The sequence below is a fragment of the Anguilla anguilla genome, chromosome 8, assembly GCF_013347855.1.
Source record: "Anguilla anguilla isolate fAngAng1 chromosome 8, fAngAng1.pri, whole genome shotgun sequence".
NCBI classification, from domain to species: Eukaryota; Metazoa; Chordata; class Actinopteri; order Anguilliformes; family Anguillidae; genus Anguilla; species Anguilla anguilla.
Genome location: NC_049208.1, coordinates 19259320 through 19280337, shown reverse-complemented (window position 1 = coordinate 19280337; position 21018 = coordinate 19259320). Strand labels below are relative to the sequence as shown.

Sequence of the window (21018 nt, the reverse complement as noted above, 5' to 3'; positions counted from 1 at the left end):
AATTGTGTGATGCCCTTTGCGATTATGTGCTCTTGCTTATTACTAGCACTAGCCTTGGTTCTTCGATACGGTTTCTGCCTGACAGACAGGTACACTTGATAGACATGAAATGTGGCCAGTCTGAGAACTTCATGACATTAAGCATCCCCTTTCCTTATATAGACACAACTGTGCACTCGATATTTTGTGGTATGGTCACATAAATATGCAATATTGCGTCATAGTACAGTAACACGATAACTTTGCCAATGCATTTCACATTGGGCAGAGCAGTCATGGTGGTGACACTATAAATTTGGTCAATTTTAGGCAAGGATAATGGTATAAATCTAAAGCTGGGATTTTGTCCAGGTATTATACTGGTGTAATGATTTTACTTTTACACTAATACAAATTTCTATATAATTTTGCTTTGGCCTATATTTTCACGTGATAATGAACTTTGCACATAATAAATCTGGGCCGTTTTAGGCTGGAAATTTTGCTTTCAGTATCCAATGGATCGGCCTAATGGTGTTTTAAATATAAAACTGGGAATTTTCCTTGTCCAGATATGATACTGCCCAAATTCTTTTATTTTTATGCCAATACAGGTACAATTATACTTTATTTTGGAAATAGTTAAACTAGGCAACACACACGGTAGGCCACCACTGTCCAACGATTTCTTTTTTTGAGCGGAGATACGTCATGCACGCTTTGTTCAAGCAAGCTATGGGCTTGTAATGTCCGGTCAGAGTAATTGGGAGAATTTTACTGGTAGTTTGTAATGAATGCGCTGTCAATGACTCCCTATAGTCCGATGTAGGTCCCGAGGGGACCCGCCCCCCGGAAGAACACGTTGTGCTGCCTGCGGGGTTATTTTGAGTGACCAAATCATAGCCTCTGTGCATCACCTGCCCTTCTCCCTAGGGCCAGCTTTTAAGGGGATTATGAACTGTTTAAAGCGTACTTTCCTTTGTGTCAATTGTGCAGATAGCGAATGTGAACTGTGTGCACATAAGAAGCTTACAGCACTTCTGCGAGTGATTTCGTTTGATGGCATGTGCTTCGTTTGGGACAACGGTTATCCACAGGTACCAGGAAGTGGCTCTTTTGCACTGGCATTGTGGGATAGTCCGCAACCCTGTTATATGTATGAACACTGATTTTAATATCTACTTTTGTTAACAACACCTATGTTTGGTTTTTCTGGTCATCTTTACTAGCATTGATTATAAACTGGCCTTCTCTGCATTCTGTGATATTGCACTTTTGTATTCCTGAGACACTGATTTTCTCCACTTTAGCTCGGGATAAGAGAATCTGCTTTAGTGATTCTAATGTAATGTAATGCAATATAATGAAAATGGACGGATTGCTGTATGCACTGAAATTCAAGAAACAGGTTTTGATACATTTTAGAGCTGGTATATATATATATATATATATATAGTATACCCACCTTTCCAAGTTAGATGACTTTTTCTCAGACAGAGCACTAAGTACGCAGACCTCCCAGGGGAGTGAGGAGGTGGGATGGAGAGCAAATTCCCTGTATCTCGTAGAACAGGGAGCATGGCAAAGTGCAGAGTGTAGTTTCAGCGAGCATTCTCATAAATCCCTGAAGGCCTTGGTCCTATGCCCTAAGAGAAAGGTCAAAGCTCGACCCGAAAGAAGGAGTCTACCCTGTCATTTGGATCAAGAGTATAGGTTTACCACCAATGGGTTACACAACACCGTAAGATGAGTAGGCGCTTCATTGCCTCCAAAAGGTAGGTCCAGGCAATCATTTGGCACACCTGATATTCCGAGGGTTATTTTCCACCAGGAGTCATTAGGACTAGCTGAGCTATTTTGCTGGAAATGACAAACAGAATCCTACACAACATGGCTCCCACCTGGGCAAATTTAATGGATCTGTTGTACAGTATTTCAAATAGTCTTCCAAAGTATTTCTCATTTTTGATCTCATTTAACATAACATAACATAACATAAGGGACATAAGGGATTTATGTTCAATGGTATAGTATGATTAAAGATCATTATATGAAATGGCAAGTTATGTATTTATTTATTTATTTTTTATTTCATTAAATTATATTTATTTAGTTTGTAATACCACAGAAATTAATACATTGGTCCCTTTCTGTCAAAGATTTCAAGAGGAAGTTGTGTTTCTAAAAGCATGTGAGCAATTTGCATTGTGGTAAAGGAACCTGGTCAGTGTCCCAGTCAAATTCAAGGCTTATTGTAGCCTAAAGCAGGACTATACTGTATGGTTCAGACTGACTCCAGATCTCTGCTGTGACATTAATGGCACCATGTCCATCTCGGTTTATCTGGCCTTCATCTCTTTAAGGTTAAGGCCATCATTGTCTATACAATCAATGATGCCCACAGGATATTGCCAGAGACTCATGCAATAATGGATTTCACTTCCAGACACCACCAAATGTCAGAAGTAGTCTTTGCCTGGAGGAGAGGACAGTGATCAATTCCTAAATCGATTACAATTTTTATTTTTTTGTGCGTGAGCCACCAAGTGTCTAGTGACCAAGATCACAATGGAAGACAAATGGAAGGATGTGGGAGTGGAAAGATCAGTGGCAGGGAATGTCAATTTGAGCTGGCCGTCTTTTTCTCAGCTTATTCTTCGTTCCAGTTTTCAGCGATGCCAAAATGTACAGTCTGTGATTTTATGCTGCATATATTGTACTTTGCAGCCTTTACTTTGATTCAAGGTTTATGTGTGCTATTTTACAATCACTGTAATACTTAATCGTATTTAATTAGACACATTTTCTAACTTAAACTTTGTTAAGTACATACTTCAATGGATTAAATGGAGTCTATTGTTTTGATTATTAATACAATTTATGTCCCAAACTTGTGATTCATATTTCGTCAAGGGCATAATTGCAATTTTATTGTGTAATTGAGAAAACTGGCATTCCCTTAATGATGTGAAGTCTGTGATAAACGGCAAGTAAGAAGTGACACAGCCGTTCCTTGACAATGGTCTGCTTTCATTGAAGTTTTCAATGACTCTCCTTTAAGGGCTGTTCATCTTTTCTTGGGATATATCATGCAAGAGAGTGGTTTATCAATTTGAAATGTATTTATTGTTATTTATGCCCTGTAAAAGAACAGCGGTGCGACAGAGTAATTAGACCCAAGTCATTGTCAATATCCATTAGTCAGAGTAACTGGAGATAACTTCACATTTCTCAAAATAACTCCTCAAAATTAACAAAGTGATGAACAAAGTGAGTAAACACAAAATAAAGATTTTACAGTCTTTCTTCATTCTCATTATGAAATCATTGCTCCACTAATGTTTTTGATAGAGGTGTATCACTTCTTACAGTATGTTTGTACTTGGGCCACGAGATAGAGCTTCCAGTCACGTACAGTACAGTCAACTGTATTTTCCTCATACTTTATAAAATCGTATGGATAAAAAGATTCATTGTTTGATCGATTAACAGATTCTGGAAAAATCGTACTTAACTTTCTGGACTATTCACAGAAACATTTTTCTTTCAATAAATAGGGTTGCCAGATGTCCGGTTTTCGACCAGAATGTCTGGTTTTCAATTTATTTATAAAGGTCCAGTTTGTGGTCCCAACCAGACAATTTAATGTGAGGTTTGAGTAATTGATGAAAGAAATTTGCTGGTAGTTTGTTGTGAATTTGCATATCAATGAATCCAAGGTCCAATAGAAAAGCCCAGCTTGCATGTTTCCAGCTATGCATGCTGTCCAGTTTGTGACACATTCTAAATATGGCAACCCTATCAGTAAATAGCATTCAGCACAAGATAATAATTTCCCTCAAGGGTGCAAGACCCTTGATGCATCAAATCTCAATTAAATGACTAAAATAGAAATAAAATTATGAATATGTCACTCTGGTACTTTGTGCAGTTGTATTTTTAACAACATGGTAAATGTGGTTCAGGAGTTTGTCTGACAAATGTCAATTGTACTCTTTGTTTGCAGCCTTGGCAAATTAAAGCTTGACAGAACCAAGCCATAAATCTTTAGACGATGACGGCTATGCTGTCATTGTAGTGCAGGGAACATGAAGTTAATGATACCACTGAAATATTGATGCCCTTAGATTGGGTACATTCTTTCTTAGAGGTGGAGATATGATTGAAATTACAAAGCAAGCACTTAATAATTAACATGCAGACTGATTGGATAATGAATATACACCACACAATGAATAAGACAGCAGCTAGGTGAGCCATGCAATGCATTGACGTTATAGTGGAAAAACAGGAAGTGAATGGGAAAGCTTGTAATGTTGCACCCATGAGAAATTTCTCTCCCACCTGTCTTCAGAAAAGCAAAAAAAAAAGGAGAGAAAAAAGTTGTTTGGATATATCTATGAAGTGTATCTTTTTCTCCTTTAAAAGCACAGTTTGGAAAGAAAGCCAAAAATAAATTTGCATTTGATGAGTTTTGATTGAATCCATGCCATTGTAGTAGTTTTACTATCCACATTATCCTTGCTGTCAGCCAGCCAGCACGTTCATGTCAGCATTGTTGCTAATAAGTGCATGGGTGGTCACTGCCACTCTGTTTGCTGCTCTTCCTTCCAAACATCATGGCCCATCTAATTGCCTCCATGTTTATATTTTCATTGTGCATACACTGGGTCTTTAACCATGCGGGGGATCAGTGACAAATTAAATATCTGATGGTGTTCCCAGTGAGACACTGACAATAACAGCACGCCGACGGGATACATCTATTTTGGTCCTGTTTATCAAATAACAACGCTACCACGCGCCACCTCGTCCCATTTCAGTCCTGTTTTTTTCTCCCTCTGTAGACAGCCTACGAACAAGTACTACAAGAAAAGCCCTCAATTATAAAGATGGTCCTAGAAGTACGAAGGCAAAGAATTATTGTAATTGTAATACGTTGTCAGAGTGGCTATCTGCAGCCTCTTCTAGTAGGCCGTGTTCTGAAGTGGCTGTCTTGTAAACACGCTTGTAACGACAGGCTTTCTGTGTCCTCTGAGAGTAAGGAAACTAACTTCAGAGCCTGGCAACTGTTGTGTAAGCTCTGTAGTGTTGACTTTTTTTCCTTCTTCCCCTCCATGCTGGCTTCCTTATTTGTGTGCTAACAGCATTTTTAAGCAATTAGACATCCTATTCAATAGCATAAGAGAACATAAGAATTTTTGATGACAATAACCATTCAGTCCATCTAAGCCCTTCATTCATCATTCATTAGTTGGCTTGCTCAAGGCGGAGTCAACTACTGTTCTCTCAGATCTTTATTATTCCACATTAGCTTTCTGGGAACTAACGCCTCATAAAGTTTTAAAGTGAGACATGCCAAATTTCCCTACCATGAACTTGCCTACCTCTATTACATCTGCAATAACATTTACAGTTTAAAACAAAAGCTTTAAAATGAAGTCGCCATTGATTTAACATTGCATGCATATTTCAGAATTCCAAACTGGCAATTACCTAAACTGGCAACAGTTATGGTTGCTGAGAATTTTCACCATAGACCTTGTGCTCATTACCTAGATTGCTACCAAGCTACTATCCTTCCATCTTTACTGTCTTGTGAAAGCAAACTAAATTTACTATCTGAGGCGAACAAACTGTACTGCCACACTAGTTTTTAATATTACTTATTGCTTACTAATTGGTCACAAATTAGCTAGTGCACTAACTCCTGCTTAAAACAAAGTCAACAAGCTAGCTAGTACGCTCTGCTGCATGTCATGCCTACAACACCATTTAACTGTAACATATTGACAATATAGCTTAGAATTTTAATATAAACTTGAAACTTTATTTTCAGTTTGATACCCATTTTACTGTTTTCACTTACAATTGTATGTTTTTTAAAGTACCTTGTACAAGCTGCTTGCATAAAGCTATTTATTTATTTATTTATTTATTGGTTTAAACTTCAAACCATTGATTGTCCCAATACCAGAAATTCTAAAGTCAGCACATTGCAAGTAACTTCTGTAAATATCTCTAACTGTACACAAACTGGGCCGATCAAAAAACATATAGTAAAACTGAAATTATATTTCTTCAGAAAGCGTACTGTCTCTTTAAAGATCCAGTGTATAATCTTGCTTGACATGAAGTGCAAGTTGCTAATTGCTGGTGTGCTCCATTTTAAGTGTTGCCAGGGCCTTGCAGAGATGCATTAGTGAGCCGTGAAGTAGCAGGTGTCGAGACACTTGTCTGGGCTTGTCTTGCTTCATTTCCAGGTCTGCCGAGGGAGTGCATTTGCCCTTTGTAGCTGTTCAAGGTCTCAGGATGTACCAAGCAAAGAGTAATTGTACATAACTGATAATGGTTGCATGTAATTTCATCAGTCCCTGTTTCCATCGCCCCCCCCTCCATCCCCCCCACCCCCAGTACATTTTTTTCCCTCCATCATTATTATTAATTAATAAATACCACGTATCATCCATTTAAGGCATTGATTTACTAATAATGAAGAAAACATGGAAACACAACAACAAGCCTTCTGAAGGTTCTGTAATGTGTGGGCCATATTTTCCTTGCATGGTATGGATGAATTCATTACCAGGCAACATTGAGATCAGCTGTTACTCAGTGGTACTGAATGATCATCTTCACTGTATGTCACATGTAAATATGACTAATATACAGGAAGTAGTGTCTTTCAAAATTTCATTGCATCCATTAACTGAGTAGTCATCCAGTCAGTCCAGTGGTTGGAGGAAAATTACAATGATGGTATCTGTACATCATCTCCATCACCAGATCTGAACCCAAACAAGCATTTATGGGATATTCTGGAATGGTGCCTGAGGTAATGATGCCTTTCCACATCCGTCCCGTCCAAGTGGGAGTTGATTGACGTTCTCATTGAATTCTGGTGTTCCTCCCTTAGAATTCCAGATGCACATAGACTCTATGCCAAGGCACATACGAGCCACACTGACTGCACATGGTGGTCATCTCTGTAAATTCAGCTTGAGTGGAACAAGTACTACTGGCTTTGATATGGCACAATGACATCTGATTGCTATGCCCAAATCTGGAGCATGAGAATTCAGCTCATGGAATTTGCAATAATAAAACCGAGCTTACCAGACTCTCTGTTATTTAAGTTATGTTGTTATTTCCTGTTCCAATTAGTTGCCCACTTCACTTTCTTAACTGTGGAACATGTTTGCCAAATGGGCCAAATTAAATTATATTTGTTTTGCGTATTTACTTTTGAGGTATGAAATCATCAATGAAAGCCAAACAATAAATTTGTTCAAAATTGCTAATCACAAGAGAAACATTCTGGCTTATCTACCAAATGACAATGGAAACATTTTATCAAAATAGTAGGAGAATGCCATAGTTCTGGTTGGATTTTTTATTAGTTGCTGAGAGTTCTCTGTTTTACATAGGCTAACTGGCCTCTTGTGTTGAACTAAAACTTTTGACAAGTTTTTTTTTTAAGCCATTAGTCCATGCCAGTGTGTGACTATGTTTTCAAATAAATTAACAGAATTTTCAAATATGAAAAATACAGTTGTTAGCCTATCCAGTATGCTATAAAATTTGCTTTGTGCCCAACAAGGTTGTCTCACTGCATGCTTTGGAAAGGGATGCAAATGGAAGACAGGGTTTTCTCTTCCACAAAGAGTAATTCCTTCCCTCGTTCTGTGAATGCTTTCACTGAGCAGTTTGTTTTTCTGCGTCTGTTCACCACTATTTGTGTTTGGGGAAGGATGAGCACCAAATTTAGCCTCAGGAGGTAAGGGTGTGCTGTTGCCTGGATGAGACAAGATCCAAAAATATACCTCTCTCCTTCCCAGTATGCTCTCAGCTGCTTAGCTGTCCTCAAGCCACTCAGCTGTTAATTATCTGGAGCCATTATGTGCATTTGATAAATTAATACTAGCTTATGAATACATATTACCATTACCTTTTTCCCACCTCAAATGTAATTAGTATTTCTTTAAAAAAAGCATATTTATAGCTCATTTGAGAGATGCTGCCCCAACGACAAGATTTAGCTAGTTAGGTGGTGGCAGTATGTGTTTTAAAATAGAGTAAGAAGTATTTTGGAACAAATTATGTTGTTAGCTTGGTTGACAAAAATAAAAAATAAATTTTTTTTTAATTTTTTAATTTAAATATAACTGTACAGCTATAAAGCTTTAAATACAGCAATGCAGGGCCCAAAAAATGCCCTAAATTGCTATTAAAAAAAAAAAAAACATTATCAATATTTTACTATTTTTTATTCATGTGGAAAGTTTAATAGTTTCTTTATATAATATAATAACTTCATTACATAGTTGGAAATATTAAGTATGATATTTTTAATATTTTTCACAACTCTTGTTTGAGGTCTATAGTATCAGCGTGTTTTCAATGGGCCAGTACTGTAGGGTTGCAGTCTTTGTGTGCCTGTCAGTGTAAATACCAAGTTATATCATAGTATATCAAACCACTTCTGTTTTATAAGCATTTTTTCAAAAACGTGGCTCCCACTGAAAGTTAATTGGCTGTGGCCATGTTTTTTTTTTGTTTGTTTTTTTCAACAATCTTACCAATCTTACCTATTTGAGTTTGGGTCAATCCCTGTCGATTTTGTAGCCATTTGTGTCCAAAACTAGCAGAATAAAAAGTTAAAAATTTAACTTGGAGCGTGGTGCACTGGGCATGACTCGTGATTGCTCGTATTTTTGGGATCTGAGGTGAGGATCGTGCTGTGAAAAACGTGTGGTGTTCCTGGAAACAGGGCGGGGATACAATGAATGTACTATCAGTGGGTGTGGTGTAGCTGCATTTATTAATAGCCAATCAAATTACCTCTTTTCATTCCCTTTAAAAGCGTGCACAGGGCATGCTGCCAATTTCTGTCGTCTACCGCTGCAATGGAAGACGAGGATAATGATAGACTAATCAGATTTTTCTCACTAGGTGGGTGGTGCACGGTTGGGCTGTCACCTTTCTGCAAAAAATTCAGTTCGAACGAATCTCATAAATAAGAGAAATTCATTTGAATTTGTTCTAATTTTCTTCCTTCAGAATGAAAACATAGCCGAAACGTTTATTATGGGTCAGTTTGAATTTCTCTTTAAACCTGTAGCTAAATATCTTCAATGCGCTATAACTAAGAAAAAAATGACAACGGTAACGAAGTTTTATTAAACAAAATAAAATAAAATGTGTGACTCAGTGTTGCTCAAATGAAACAAAGAGAAATTATAACACATTTCCATCGTTAATTTACAACAATGGCATGGCTTAACTGAGCTGAGTGGGATTGGATGAGATGTGGTTGTGTCATGTTTTAAATATACTTATTTTGATTATTTATCTCCTGGTTCCAAATCAGCATAGGTTTCACAAGGTATTAATTATGATAGACATTGCTATGCAACAAACCAGCAAGTCTTTCCCCATGCACCATGGCTGTCACTTGCACATACTGTATACTGTATAATGCAAATAGAACATATATACAGAAGGGTATAGAACAGGTAAAACCAGGTTTCCACCTCACACATGATTAGTTACTGGCCAACAAATGATGTAAAGCCTACAGAAAATCTAAATTTGCTGAAAGGGGTTTGTTTTCTCTTCCCCATTGACCTGACTACAGAGACAAAATAAGTGTATTTAAAACATGACAAAACCACAGCTGATCCAGTCCCGCATATGTACTGTTTTTGGCAATAACAAATAAAAAACATGACATTCCTAATCATTTGCTGGTTTTAACATCCATGTACAGTATGTTTTTTAGAACCAACAGCCTTTTGTCTCAAATATTTCTGATATTAACGATTTATGCAATTATTCTGTGTTACCTCTGTTATAACTGTCCCACACATACTTTGCAATTGTAACATTGGATGATGTTAACATTTGTTTAAATGGTACACAAGCTGTTTATGATCACCTCAAACTTAATGTTATTTATTGTGGCAGACGTGTACGCTCATAGCTTTTGATTGCATTACTTCTAAGTAATTCAGTAAAAATTTTTACAATTCAGCCGGTTCCTCCCATATATATCTTGTTGACCACGAATGGTAATGACATTCTGTGACCATCAATAATTTGTAAAGTATACATGACAAAAATGTTTTTTTTTTTTTCTTTGCACAAATATTGTTATTTTAAATAGAAAAATACTGGGCAAGGCAATGTATGTTTAAGCTGATTTTAATATTTCTGCCAGTATGGTTTGTTGGCTCAATTATGTTGATATGAACTAATTTGTCATGATTATGACTTCATTTTCACTCAAATGCTAATTAATTCTACATTTTTGTTTTATTGATATTATGCTATTATATTACGTTACATTTATTATCCCAGAAAGAGATTGTTGCAAAATATTGCATTAATCATCAAAGTCTGTTTATAAAGGCAGTCTATCCATAGTGTCAGTGCTGTTGCTATCATTTTAACTACAGTCATTTAAAATTAAAAGATTGTTCAAGTTGCATTTATTGTCAGTCTTCTCATTACAGACGCATGCAAGAAAAAGAACAAAATGCAGGATCTCACTGCAATAAAATAACAGCCATTAACAATTGAATATAGAAAGAAATACAGGGATTAAAATGCTTCTGGGATTTATAACAAAGTCAAATTGAATGGCAAATGATCCATGAAAACCACTGATTGCATTTTCAATAGACTCTGAAACATGCGCACATCGCATGCAAAGTTAGCAATCTGCTGGACGATGCCCTGTTCCTTATGCCTTAGACCTGGTCTGGGCAGGCGGGTGGCAAACAGCGCAAATGACAGACTAGACTGACCCTAAAATTCAGATGTGCTGCCAAAATTGCACTGCGCTATGCGATATTGACTGACACACCCCCAGCAGCTCCCCTCCCACTTTGGCGCCTAGCGAGTCACAAAATTACCAAACCACTCAGTCGTGACAAAATATATTGCGAAACACAATTTTGCCAGTGCGACAGCTGGCAGCACACTATGTGCCAGCTAGAAAATACAGCTCTTTGACTCATAGTTAAAAACAAGTTTTTTTTTGTTTTTTTTTTTGCTTTAAAAGAAAATTAACTGTATTTACATTACTATAATTAACAATCCAAAATAAACTTTTCTTAACTGTCAAATGATGTGTGGCAATTTCATGGTTTTTAAATTTTGAATGTACTTGTACAAGGGCAGGTAAAGATTTAAAAAGAATCTGCCAGGAATTGAACTTGACCTTTCCTGCCACAAGCAAACATTCTTGTCATGTTATGTGCGACAGGAAGCAGGTGATGACTCCTGTATTGTGTTGTTTAGGTGTATTGCTGTGTTTGTTGAAGAGTGGCGACTATTTCTGTTTCATGGCCAACCCTGTCCGTTTTTTTCTGTGCCCTCAGTTGGTGTCCCAGGCGGTGCTGTTCATGTGCATGAACACAGCAGGCATGTTCATCAGCTACCTGTCAGATAGGGCCCAACGGCAGGCCTTCCTGGAGACCAGGAGGTGCATTGAGGCCAGGCTCCGGCTAGAGACGGAGAACCAGAGACAGGTGAGTGCCGCATTGCGTTGTTGCAACAACCAATAGAAATACATTCTCCTCGCTTATGAATATTCATACAGAGCTGCCATCACCTGAGTTCTCTGGGTGGTGACAGAAAATATTTGGCTCGGCCAGGAAGGAATGCAGAGTGCTGGTTCTCACAAGTGACTATTTTCATCTGCCTGAACTGACGGAGTACAATCGTGATCTATAAAATATTCATAGTGAAAGTGGAAGTTCCTGTAGATGTGTCCTTGTGTGTTCCTTGAAAGCTTATCAGAGCAGGGTCAAATCAAGATTTTCTGTTGATTGTCCTTGTGCGACAAGTTTTTCCCCTACAATGGCTTTTGATGGTGCTTTTATAATGTATGGCACTAAGAAGTGGTGCTCAGGGTTTTTTATATACGCTATTCACACTTGATGTATTTGTTATTGAACATTCAGTGTGAGACCGATGGTCACCATTTGCAGCTGTGAATGCCTATTGCCAATCAATAGCTGCTCAGCCTATTGTGTTTTTAAGTTTCTACATGGACCTGAAAGACAATCTTGCTGCTGTGAAGGTAGAGATGCATATCTGTGTTTGCTCGGTGGAGTGTATCCGTTCTGTGTCAGTGAGAGACACCGGTGGAAAGCTTTTAAGGCTGAGTATTTCCTGAATGTAGCTACACTTGATAAAATGCAGAAGTGGGGGTGTGTGCAGTGTGTGTGTGTGTGTGTGTGTGTGTGTGTGGGGAGTATTTTAATGGAGTGGTGCTCACTCAACCCCCGGAAGGCACTGAAAATAACATGGGCGAATGATCTCTCCCTCCTTATCAGATGCAAGACCGAGGAAAGCAAACAGTGTAACATCCCTGCAGCGCAAGACATTAGACTCTGTCCAGTCATTGCCCTTTCCCACGATTGGTCCATAAAAATCTCTGATGAACCATGTGAAGCTCAGAGGCAGAGCAAGCGCAAGGGAGACTGATGTAGCTTTAAAACAAATTTGATCTGCCAGTCTTCACTTCTGCAAAATTCTTTTGGCTACACGTGCCCTTTCCCGAATGAAACCTCATTGCCTGATGCTTGGTTGGTTGTTGATTAAACCAAGTTTAAGGCATTGAAAGGTTGGGAGTTCAAACAACTGGAGGAAAATGACTGGAGGAAAGCGCAAACAAGGACGCAGGTGCAGCCCAAGCTCGTTTATGGGATTGCATTACGGTAATGGCATTAGTAGCTCTCGCTTGTGGATTATGTAATGGATACTCCCCACTTGCCAACACTGTTTATTTCATGTTCACCGTAGCACCAATGGTAAAGCAGCAGCAGAACTCCCTTCATCTGTTTAGGATAGTGGGTGGTACTGGCCTGACAGCACTGTGAAGGAATTGTGCTTCATGGCAGCTATGCTGCATATTCCCAAAGATTGTGATTTGTTCCCCTGATCAGACCCTGTGACTGTTAATGGCAGATATATCAGTTGCAGGCATTGGGTATTGAACCTGTTCAGATGACATTCACATTGATGTCTGTGCTTTATTGTGCCTTATTCACAAATTGTAGGCTGGAGGGTTCAAACCCCTGCTTAGAATATATTCTTCTTGAGGTCTGTGCTTGAAGACAATGACTCAGCCAGATTTGATGTCCTGGAATAATGAGCCCAGTGACATCATGGTGAAGAGTCAGAGTGCTGAGATTCAATTTAACCTGCATGCAGCGACCTCATTTCAACACTGAGTTAGTTGATTGCTCGTTCTCAAGGGGCACATCCGCTTTCAGACAATCGGTCAATTTCCTGGGTCATAACCTTGACCATCAAAGCTATGAGAGATATCATCAAGTGAAAGCCCTTGAGTAGGGAATTACAATCTCAATGCCATGCTAATACGGCAGGGCAGAAGCATGCAAAGAAATAGTGATACTATATTTCAACATTTGTGTCCAAATAAAAATTTGTCCTCTGAAGATCTGTCAGTATAAGGTGTGTTTGGTGCACCACCATTATGCTCACTGCATCCCACAATTTTCTTTGCCCAAATCTGGCATGTCCAATCACAACTGAAAGCCGGTTTGTTCCCTGTCAATTCTTGAGGGCAAGGACTTTCACCGTTGGTCTCTAAAACCGACTACATATTGTTCTTCCTGTACTAAAGCTAGAGCTGAGATGACAGGTGCCTGATTAACCAGAAGAGTTTTTTGAGACTTTTGAGTCATGAGGTAAAGAATACCCTGCTGTTAAAATGTTTCCCTTTGTAAGCAACAAAGGCCATTGGGCATTCTGCTTGACTCCCAGTCAAGGTTGGCACTGGCACAGTCTGAATTCGAGCTAGATTAAACTAAGTTTTTCAGACAAGTCAAGTCAGATTTTATTTTATTATTATTTATATAGCACATTTCATACACATTGAATCTCTCTTACCATGCATACATACATACATACATGTACATACACACACACACACACACACAAACACGTGCATACATATGTAAAGAAAACCCTCACGTACCACCCCCATCAGCTGATACAAATGCAAATATCCAAGCACAGACACACACGAGTACTAAGCAAAGCCCACAGAGAGCTTTCAGTCTGTTTTTAAATTAAGTTAGAGTTCGGCCACATCTCAGGTCCTCTGGCAAACCATTCAAACAACTGGGAGCATAATGCCTAAAATAAATTAATTTAAATATAATTTTAAAATAATTTAATTCCATATTTGAACATGTTTTAGGTTGCGCTTTCACTAGTAGTGGGTTCACAATTCAATTTTCTGTCCCTTGTCAGATTATCTTTGCAATTTTGGGAACACAAAAAGGTTTTCATTTTTATGGCTGGATATTGAGGAGACAGACAGAATTAGTACGACGGTGTTAAAGTCCTCAGTCAATTAGAATCTTAATTCTGAGATTTTCGACTCACGCCACGAGGGTGCGTGAGGGCCGATGCATTATTATACCACTCAGGAACTCTCAAAAGGGGAAGCCAGAAAAGGCTTTAGTTTGTTCTCTCTCTCTTTCTCGCTCCCTCTATCACACACACTCTCAGTCTCTCACTTTGGTGCTCTCCATGGGGTAGAGCTCTTATGAAACACTTCAACGCTGTTTCACGCAGGGTGGGATTATTGAGAGGCGAGTGGAGACAACGTTGTGATGCCATTACTGTAACAGTCCTGGCAAATACCCGGCCTTTTCAGGGCCTTCAAGCACCAGCCTGAGTATTTTTTTTCTTGAACCATTTCTTATTTCTAAAGATTTTTTACCAAGATTAAATAAACTGTTAACTTCCCAATTCACAGACAGATGGATTAACAAAGAGGGTTGGAGTGAACATAAAAGAAGACATAATTATTAGGAATATTATATTATTTTAATTATAAATTTATTTATTTCGCTGGTTAAATATGTTGATCAGCTACTAAAGTGATTTGGGGTATTTTTTGATGTGGTTTTGATCTTTGTCAGAAGAGATCTATTGAGCTATCATTTCAGCTGTTGTGAAATTCAATTTAAGTTTTATTTGCTGTGTGTGTATACATGCAGTGTGGCATAGAAATTCAGGAATAGATTCTATACAGCTATTTGTGGAAATAATAATCTTATTTTAAAATGGATGCAATGTGAATGCTATGTACAGTATAAGCTGTGTAAGTCGTGCTGGATAAGAGCATCTGCTAAATGCCAGTAATGTAATGAAATGCTATTGTGCAAATGAGTACAAAAGTAATGTCGCCTTACATTGGTTATCTAAGGCAAAAATAAAGCGCCTTGTGGTTAGCTGGGAAAAGGCCCTCAGACTTTTAAAGGAAAAATTCCCCTAAAACAAAAAGAAGTATGTTTACTATCTGAGGATAATATAAACACCCAGGACATGATAGGTGTTGTACCCTGCTTGACAAGATAGCACTCCTTCAACTTAAAAATGACCCAAGGTGATGCATGTTGGAAAAGACTGCTCCTGTTAAACACACGGAGTATGTACATCTGTATTCATGCTTAGGCCTTGTCATTACATTATCTTTACAATTTCAAAAGCAATTGTGTATACCTGTATGAGCACTGTTTTTTCTGTCCCTCCAGAAATTTGCAGTGTTGATAAAAAAATCCCAACTTAATATATAATGCCTATAAAAAGTTATACATTCTTGAACCCTGTGTCACGATTCATCCTCTGCATTTGACCCATCCTACTTACTTCGAAGCAGTGGGCAGCCACAGGGCAATGGTGGGAGAATACCTAACCTGACATGCATGCCTTTCAGTGTGGGAGGAAACTGGAGTACCCGGAAGAAAGCCATGCAAACACAGAGAGAATACGCACAGAGGACCCAGGTGGCTGGGTCTTGAACCCGGAACCTCCTTATTGCGAAGCAACAGTGCAAACAAACCACGTCAATGTGCCGCCCTTATTTAATATTTGACAACATACAGAATTAACAAAGTGTGGAGAATTTTCCCTTTATGACAGTGTTTCCAGAGAGGAATGCAATGTATGGATTACAGTATAAAACTTATATTGTGGCAATATCACAAGGGCAAAGAGTGGTCCCACACTAACTTTCAGCTGCACTCCAAGTCTCCATTTAGCATGCAGCTTCAGTCCACACTGGGTTCAACAGGAATCTCTTCTCTCTCCCACCAACCCCCCCTTTCTCCCTTGCCCCTTTCCAGGAAAGGCTGGTACTATCTGTTTTACCTCGGTTTGTGGTGCTGGAGATGATTAATGACATGACAAATGTGGAAGACGAGCACCTCCAGCACCAGTTCCATAAGATCTACATTCACCGCTATGAGAATGTCAGGTAAGGTCACTGCGGGGGGGGGGGGTTGTGGTTGGCGAGCTCTCATCACTGACATTGTCACTTATGGGATGCACTATGGGGACTTCAGACCTCCAGTTCTCCAATTAAACAATAATGGATGTTGCAGGATTACTGGGAAGCTGCAGGCTATCAGCCAATAGTTAATTAAAAACATTTTTTGTTAAAAATCCAAACTCATTATGCCTTCTCTAGGATATTTAATAATTAAAACAATGGAGATGTCTGGTACAAATGGCCTAAATTAAGTTGTAACTAACAAAAAAATGCTAATTTCTTTTGTTGTGTAACTGCAGTGACAGGGTTATTTTTTCTCAAAACACATCTGATTTTTCTCAGATAATAACACAGACTTTTTCCCTAAGGCCTTTGTTTTGCTTTGACTTATTTTTAATCCTGAGCCAACATTAAGGGAACATGTTGCATGACACTTTGTCCTTGGATTATGTCACAGAATATAGTAGTAGCTAGTTCCTACGAAATCCATCTTACTCTGCTTCTGTACCCAGTGCAAAGTGCAAAATATTGGCTAGGAAGTTAGATGATTGGTCTGCCAGTTGCCAAGGGGAATAGATCAAATAGGAGTGTGAGAAATAAGGCCAATAAGCTTTCAAGAGTGATTGTTTGAAAGAGCAGGTATATTATTGTAATTGCTCAGCATACAAAATGTCATTTTTTGTATGTATTTAGCAGCCCATTTAAAATGCTGAGAAGAGATGGACAAATACATCATTACATATCATTAACAGATTATGCATTACATGAATATTTAATATTTTGAATGTTCTGAAAACTCTTCATAGAAATTGGGTGCTTTATTGCATACCAAAAGCATTTAAATAGCAGTGATTCCACCCTAGATTCTTGTCACTACACAAAGGTTATTCCTGCATCCAATATGCCTAAAAGCAGGTTCCAGTGTATTTTTCTTTGATATGTTTAATTTTGTGACATATATTGATAGCTAACAAACTCAAAGTCCACCTCAAGTAAATGGTGCTACTGTAGCTACTTAAAGTGAAACCACATTTCACAACCTTAGAATAAATTGGGTAGGTGTAGTGCAGTAAAAAACAGCTACAACAACATTTTCTTCTTATACCTCTCTCATCTTATTTATATCGATGAGGGGTTTTAGACAGAAATGTTCTTGTAGACCTTTTATGATGAGAGAGTGTTTTTGGTAGTCTCACACCTCACCATCTGTCTCGTAAATGCCCTATTCCTTCTTCTAGAAGAACATGCTTCTAACAGATTATTCTTCTCTCATGTGCTGCCATAATTTGATATTCACATCCTCTTCTTTGATATTTTGTTGAAAAGCGTTTGATCAGTCAACTGTCTGCCAATATATTTATCAAGTTTTTACTTGTTTCAATGGGAAAATATGTATATTTTGAGTTTTTTTCCCCCCTGTGTAAACCCTGACTTGGCAGCAACCAGTTACTCCTACTGAATTTAAAACCAGTTATGGCCAAGCATGACCGTATTGCAGCAACTGCATTGCAGATGCTGATCTGTTACTGTAGAGTGATTTTCATTCCACACATGTCTGTTGGTGTCAACTTGGATAATGCAAATTCATTTTTATATTTAAATTGTTTTTTTTATGTCTGCACTGTAGCTGTGCTGGTTTAGCGGAATGGAATATTAATGTTGAATTTCCATATTTTATTCAGCATTCTTTTTGCAGACGTGAAGGGTTTCACCAACCTCTCCACTACCCTGTCTGCACAAGAACTGGTCAGAATGCTCAACGAGTTGTTTGCCCGCTTCGATCGCCTTGCACATGTAAGTTGACCCGGAATGCTTTACTGAAACCCTTCCAATTTTCAAAAGTTTGATGACGATTTATTTCTGTAATGGGAGGACAGTGGTCCTTTTATGGATCCGTGTAATTTCACATGATGACCGGAATCCCACATGAAATTATGCACTGTTAGGAAAAGGTTTAATAGCATTTGGTCAGTAAAATAAACTACACTTCAAAAACTGTATGTCCCGGTGGGGTAAGAACATTTCACTTGATAAGATTCGTTAAAACAAAGAAGCTTTTTAATGGTATTACATTATGCAAAATAATATTGATTGCTAAAAAATTTATATCAACACTAAAAAACACGTTGACTGATTTGTTAATAAATACTCAACTGCCAAACTTTAAATCGATTTTATTATCACATAAATTGTAAAGGCTGAGCTGAAAGTGATGCACTGCTTCTTTTTATCTAGGAATACCTTTAGGATTGAAATATGAACCTGAAAACCAAATGATTTTGAAAGCTATTATGATTTTCATAGTTTTGATGTTTCAAATATGGAGTGAACTGTTCCAAATTTTAATGTAGGTTTACTCCAAAAGCAAAAGTCTAAATTAATTCCCTGCTGGTATTTCATAATGACCTCCATTTTCCATTCGCATAAATGTTTAATTGTCCAGTACACAAGAAGCCAAGCCTTCCTTTTACTAATTGGCTAATGGACGGTGCACAGTTAATTATAAAGCAGCAATGTTAACTCAGCCAGAATAATAATGATGCTGACAAATAGCCATGAATGCTTTAAAGTGCATTTTTGAATATAGTGTAGAGCGGAAAATTCAACTCATATTTCTCTGTTTTTAATTGAATGGAAGACATAAAAATGATTTTCCTTTTGAGATTTTAAAATATCGCAGCACATATGGGCACTAAATTAATCTGCTGCTAATCAGCCACTATATAAAAATAAATAGCTTGGGCATCTGTGACGTTAATCTTAGCCGTTGACAGTCCCCGAAATAGAGGGTTGTTTGAAAGGCACACCTGTTTGTGTTTCTACATCAAAGCTAATTTTTTTCTTTAATCTTTCTCGTGTAAAAGGCAGCACCATTGATAGGCAGTCGGATGTGAACAGCACACCACTAATTCGTTGTTAATAACCAAGATGGCAATTAACACATCTAGTTTAATATTGTTTATTTGCTTTGCCAAATAACTTTCCTAGGTTACCCTTCATAGGATATGCATTAGATGTAATGCCTGTAGTGTGTAATAATTTCAGTATGTTTCCCACCAGGGCTAGATTAGCATAGTTTGTGAACTACACTCCATTAAGTAAGCATACAAGCTTTTAGCTACTGATGAGACTACTTGAACACAATCCACTTACAAAGAGCAACCAAGGTTAAAGATTAGACAGCTACGACAATGCTAGCTCCACAATAGCCCAGTACAAAAAAACATGGAGCCTTCCACAGTTCTATTCATTGGGGTTGAAACAGTATGGGAATGGAATCTTATAAACAATGTGGTGTCAAGCACTTGGCATTGAAAGGATGACATCACACTGTAGTGGCGCAAGGCCAGGCTCTCTGTTTGCAAGACTGATCCAGGCACCCCTCCTCCACAGGAGAATCACTGCTTGAGAATTAAGATCCTGGGGGACTGCTACTACTGTGTGTCTGGTTTGCCTGAGCCTCGGCAGGACCACGCCCACTGCTGTGTTGAGATGGGACTGAGCATGATCAAAACCATCAGGTACTCGAGCCACCGTCGCGATGACAGTCTGCACGTTACATATCTAGCAGAAACAGAAGAACATAATTACCACCACATTTTAAATTTTAATTTATTATTATTAATTGTTGTTATTGCAGTTACCGTATGCTTCTTTCAGTGTCAAACTCTATAAGCTCTATACACGTCTCTGCATTTCCAGGAGTTGTACCATATAGAGTTTGCATGCTGTGGTGCTTTCGCTCACTATATCCACTGCTGATAGCTTCCTCAAGACCAAAGCTACATTAGTGAACAGTATAGCTGTGAATGACACCTGTGTACACATTAACCACAGAGGGGGGTAGTGCATGCTGTGACGCCTCTGAACCAAGAGAAATTTAACAATTAGACAGGTTCATTGGACACATGTGTGACTATTCATCAGTGGCTTAGCCACTAATCAATTAGTGCAATTCCCCATAGAAAGCCAGTGTGAAGGTGTGTGGATTATAACTGAAGAGCAGGCATTGCAGTGCAGTCAAAGATATGCACCATTTGAATGACTTGCATTGTGGGAAGTAATGCTGCAGCTGCTTTACCCACAGGTCATTGCTGGGTGGTTCCCACCTTTGATAATTTCAAATATATTATATTATTATTATTATTATTAGATATGCTCTTGGCCTGTTAAAGGAATACTGCCGTTAGTCCAGCAATGACAAAGGTTATGTGGCTAAACACACGTGTAACCTCCATGAATATACATTTTTGGCCTGTCTAGGTTAGAATGATGCACAAATGGCCCATTAGAGGTGAGAAAGGCCAATAGGAAAAGCCAGGACCATGCTGTCTAAGTGGCCATTTAGAGATTACATCCTATTTCTCTGACACCCCGAAGTGGACAATAGCAGAAAAGCGTGGTATTTTAAATCTTGACAGAAGCCATAAATGCTGTCGATCACGCCTGCGCTGAACTATTATCTATGGCAAAAATGTGCACATTTTCTCATTTGATAGCTTGACAGACGGAATTCTAAAAGCCCAGAGAATTACAAAAGACTTCAAACTCTTCTTTATGCAAAATATAATAGGGGATTTTATTGACAATATGTTAAATCAATCAAGAAATAGCAAAGTGGATTTTCATGTCAAAAATACAGAGAGAATATGGAAAGCCCAGTAATGCTTTTGCTTATAGTAGTAGCATTAGCTAGATTGTTATTCAATAGGTACTGT

At 38.2% G+C, this 21018-nt stretch overlaps 1 protein-coding gene across 2 annotated transcripts in view; it reads left to right on the top strand.

The window, feature by feature from the left end:
* Positions 1–21018, top strand: part of adcy8 (adenylate cyclase 8 (brain)) — a 64433-nt gene that overhangs the window by 12384 nt on the left and 31031 nt on the right. For both annotated transcript variants that reach the window (XM_035431059.1, XM_035431060.1), the window contains exons 2-5: positions 11364–11513; positions 16155–16285; positions 17983–18094; positions 19694–19821. In XM_035431059.1, the coding sequence (XP_035286950.1) occupies positions 11364–11513; positions 16155–16285; positions 17983–18094; positions 19694–19821 (521 nt within the window). The remainder of the gene's footprint in view (positions 1–11363; positions 11514–16154; positions 16286–17982; positions 18095–19693; positions 19822–21018) is intronic.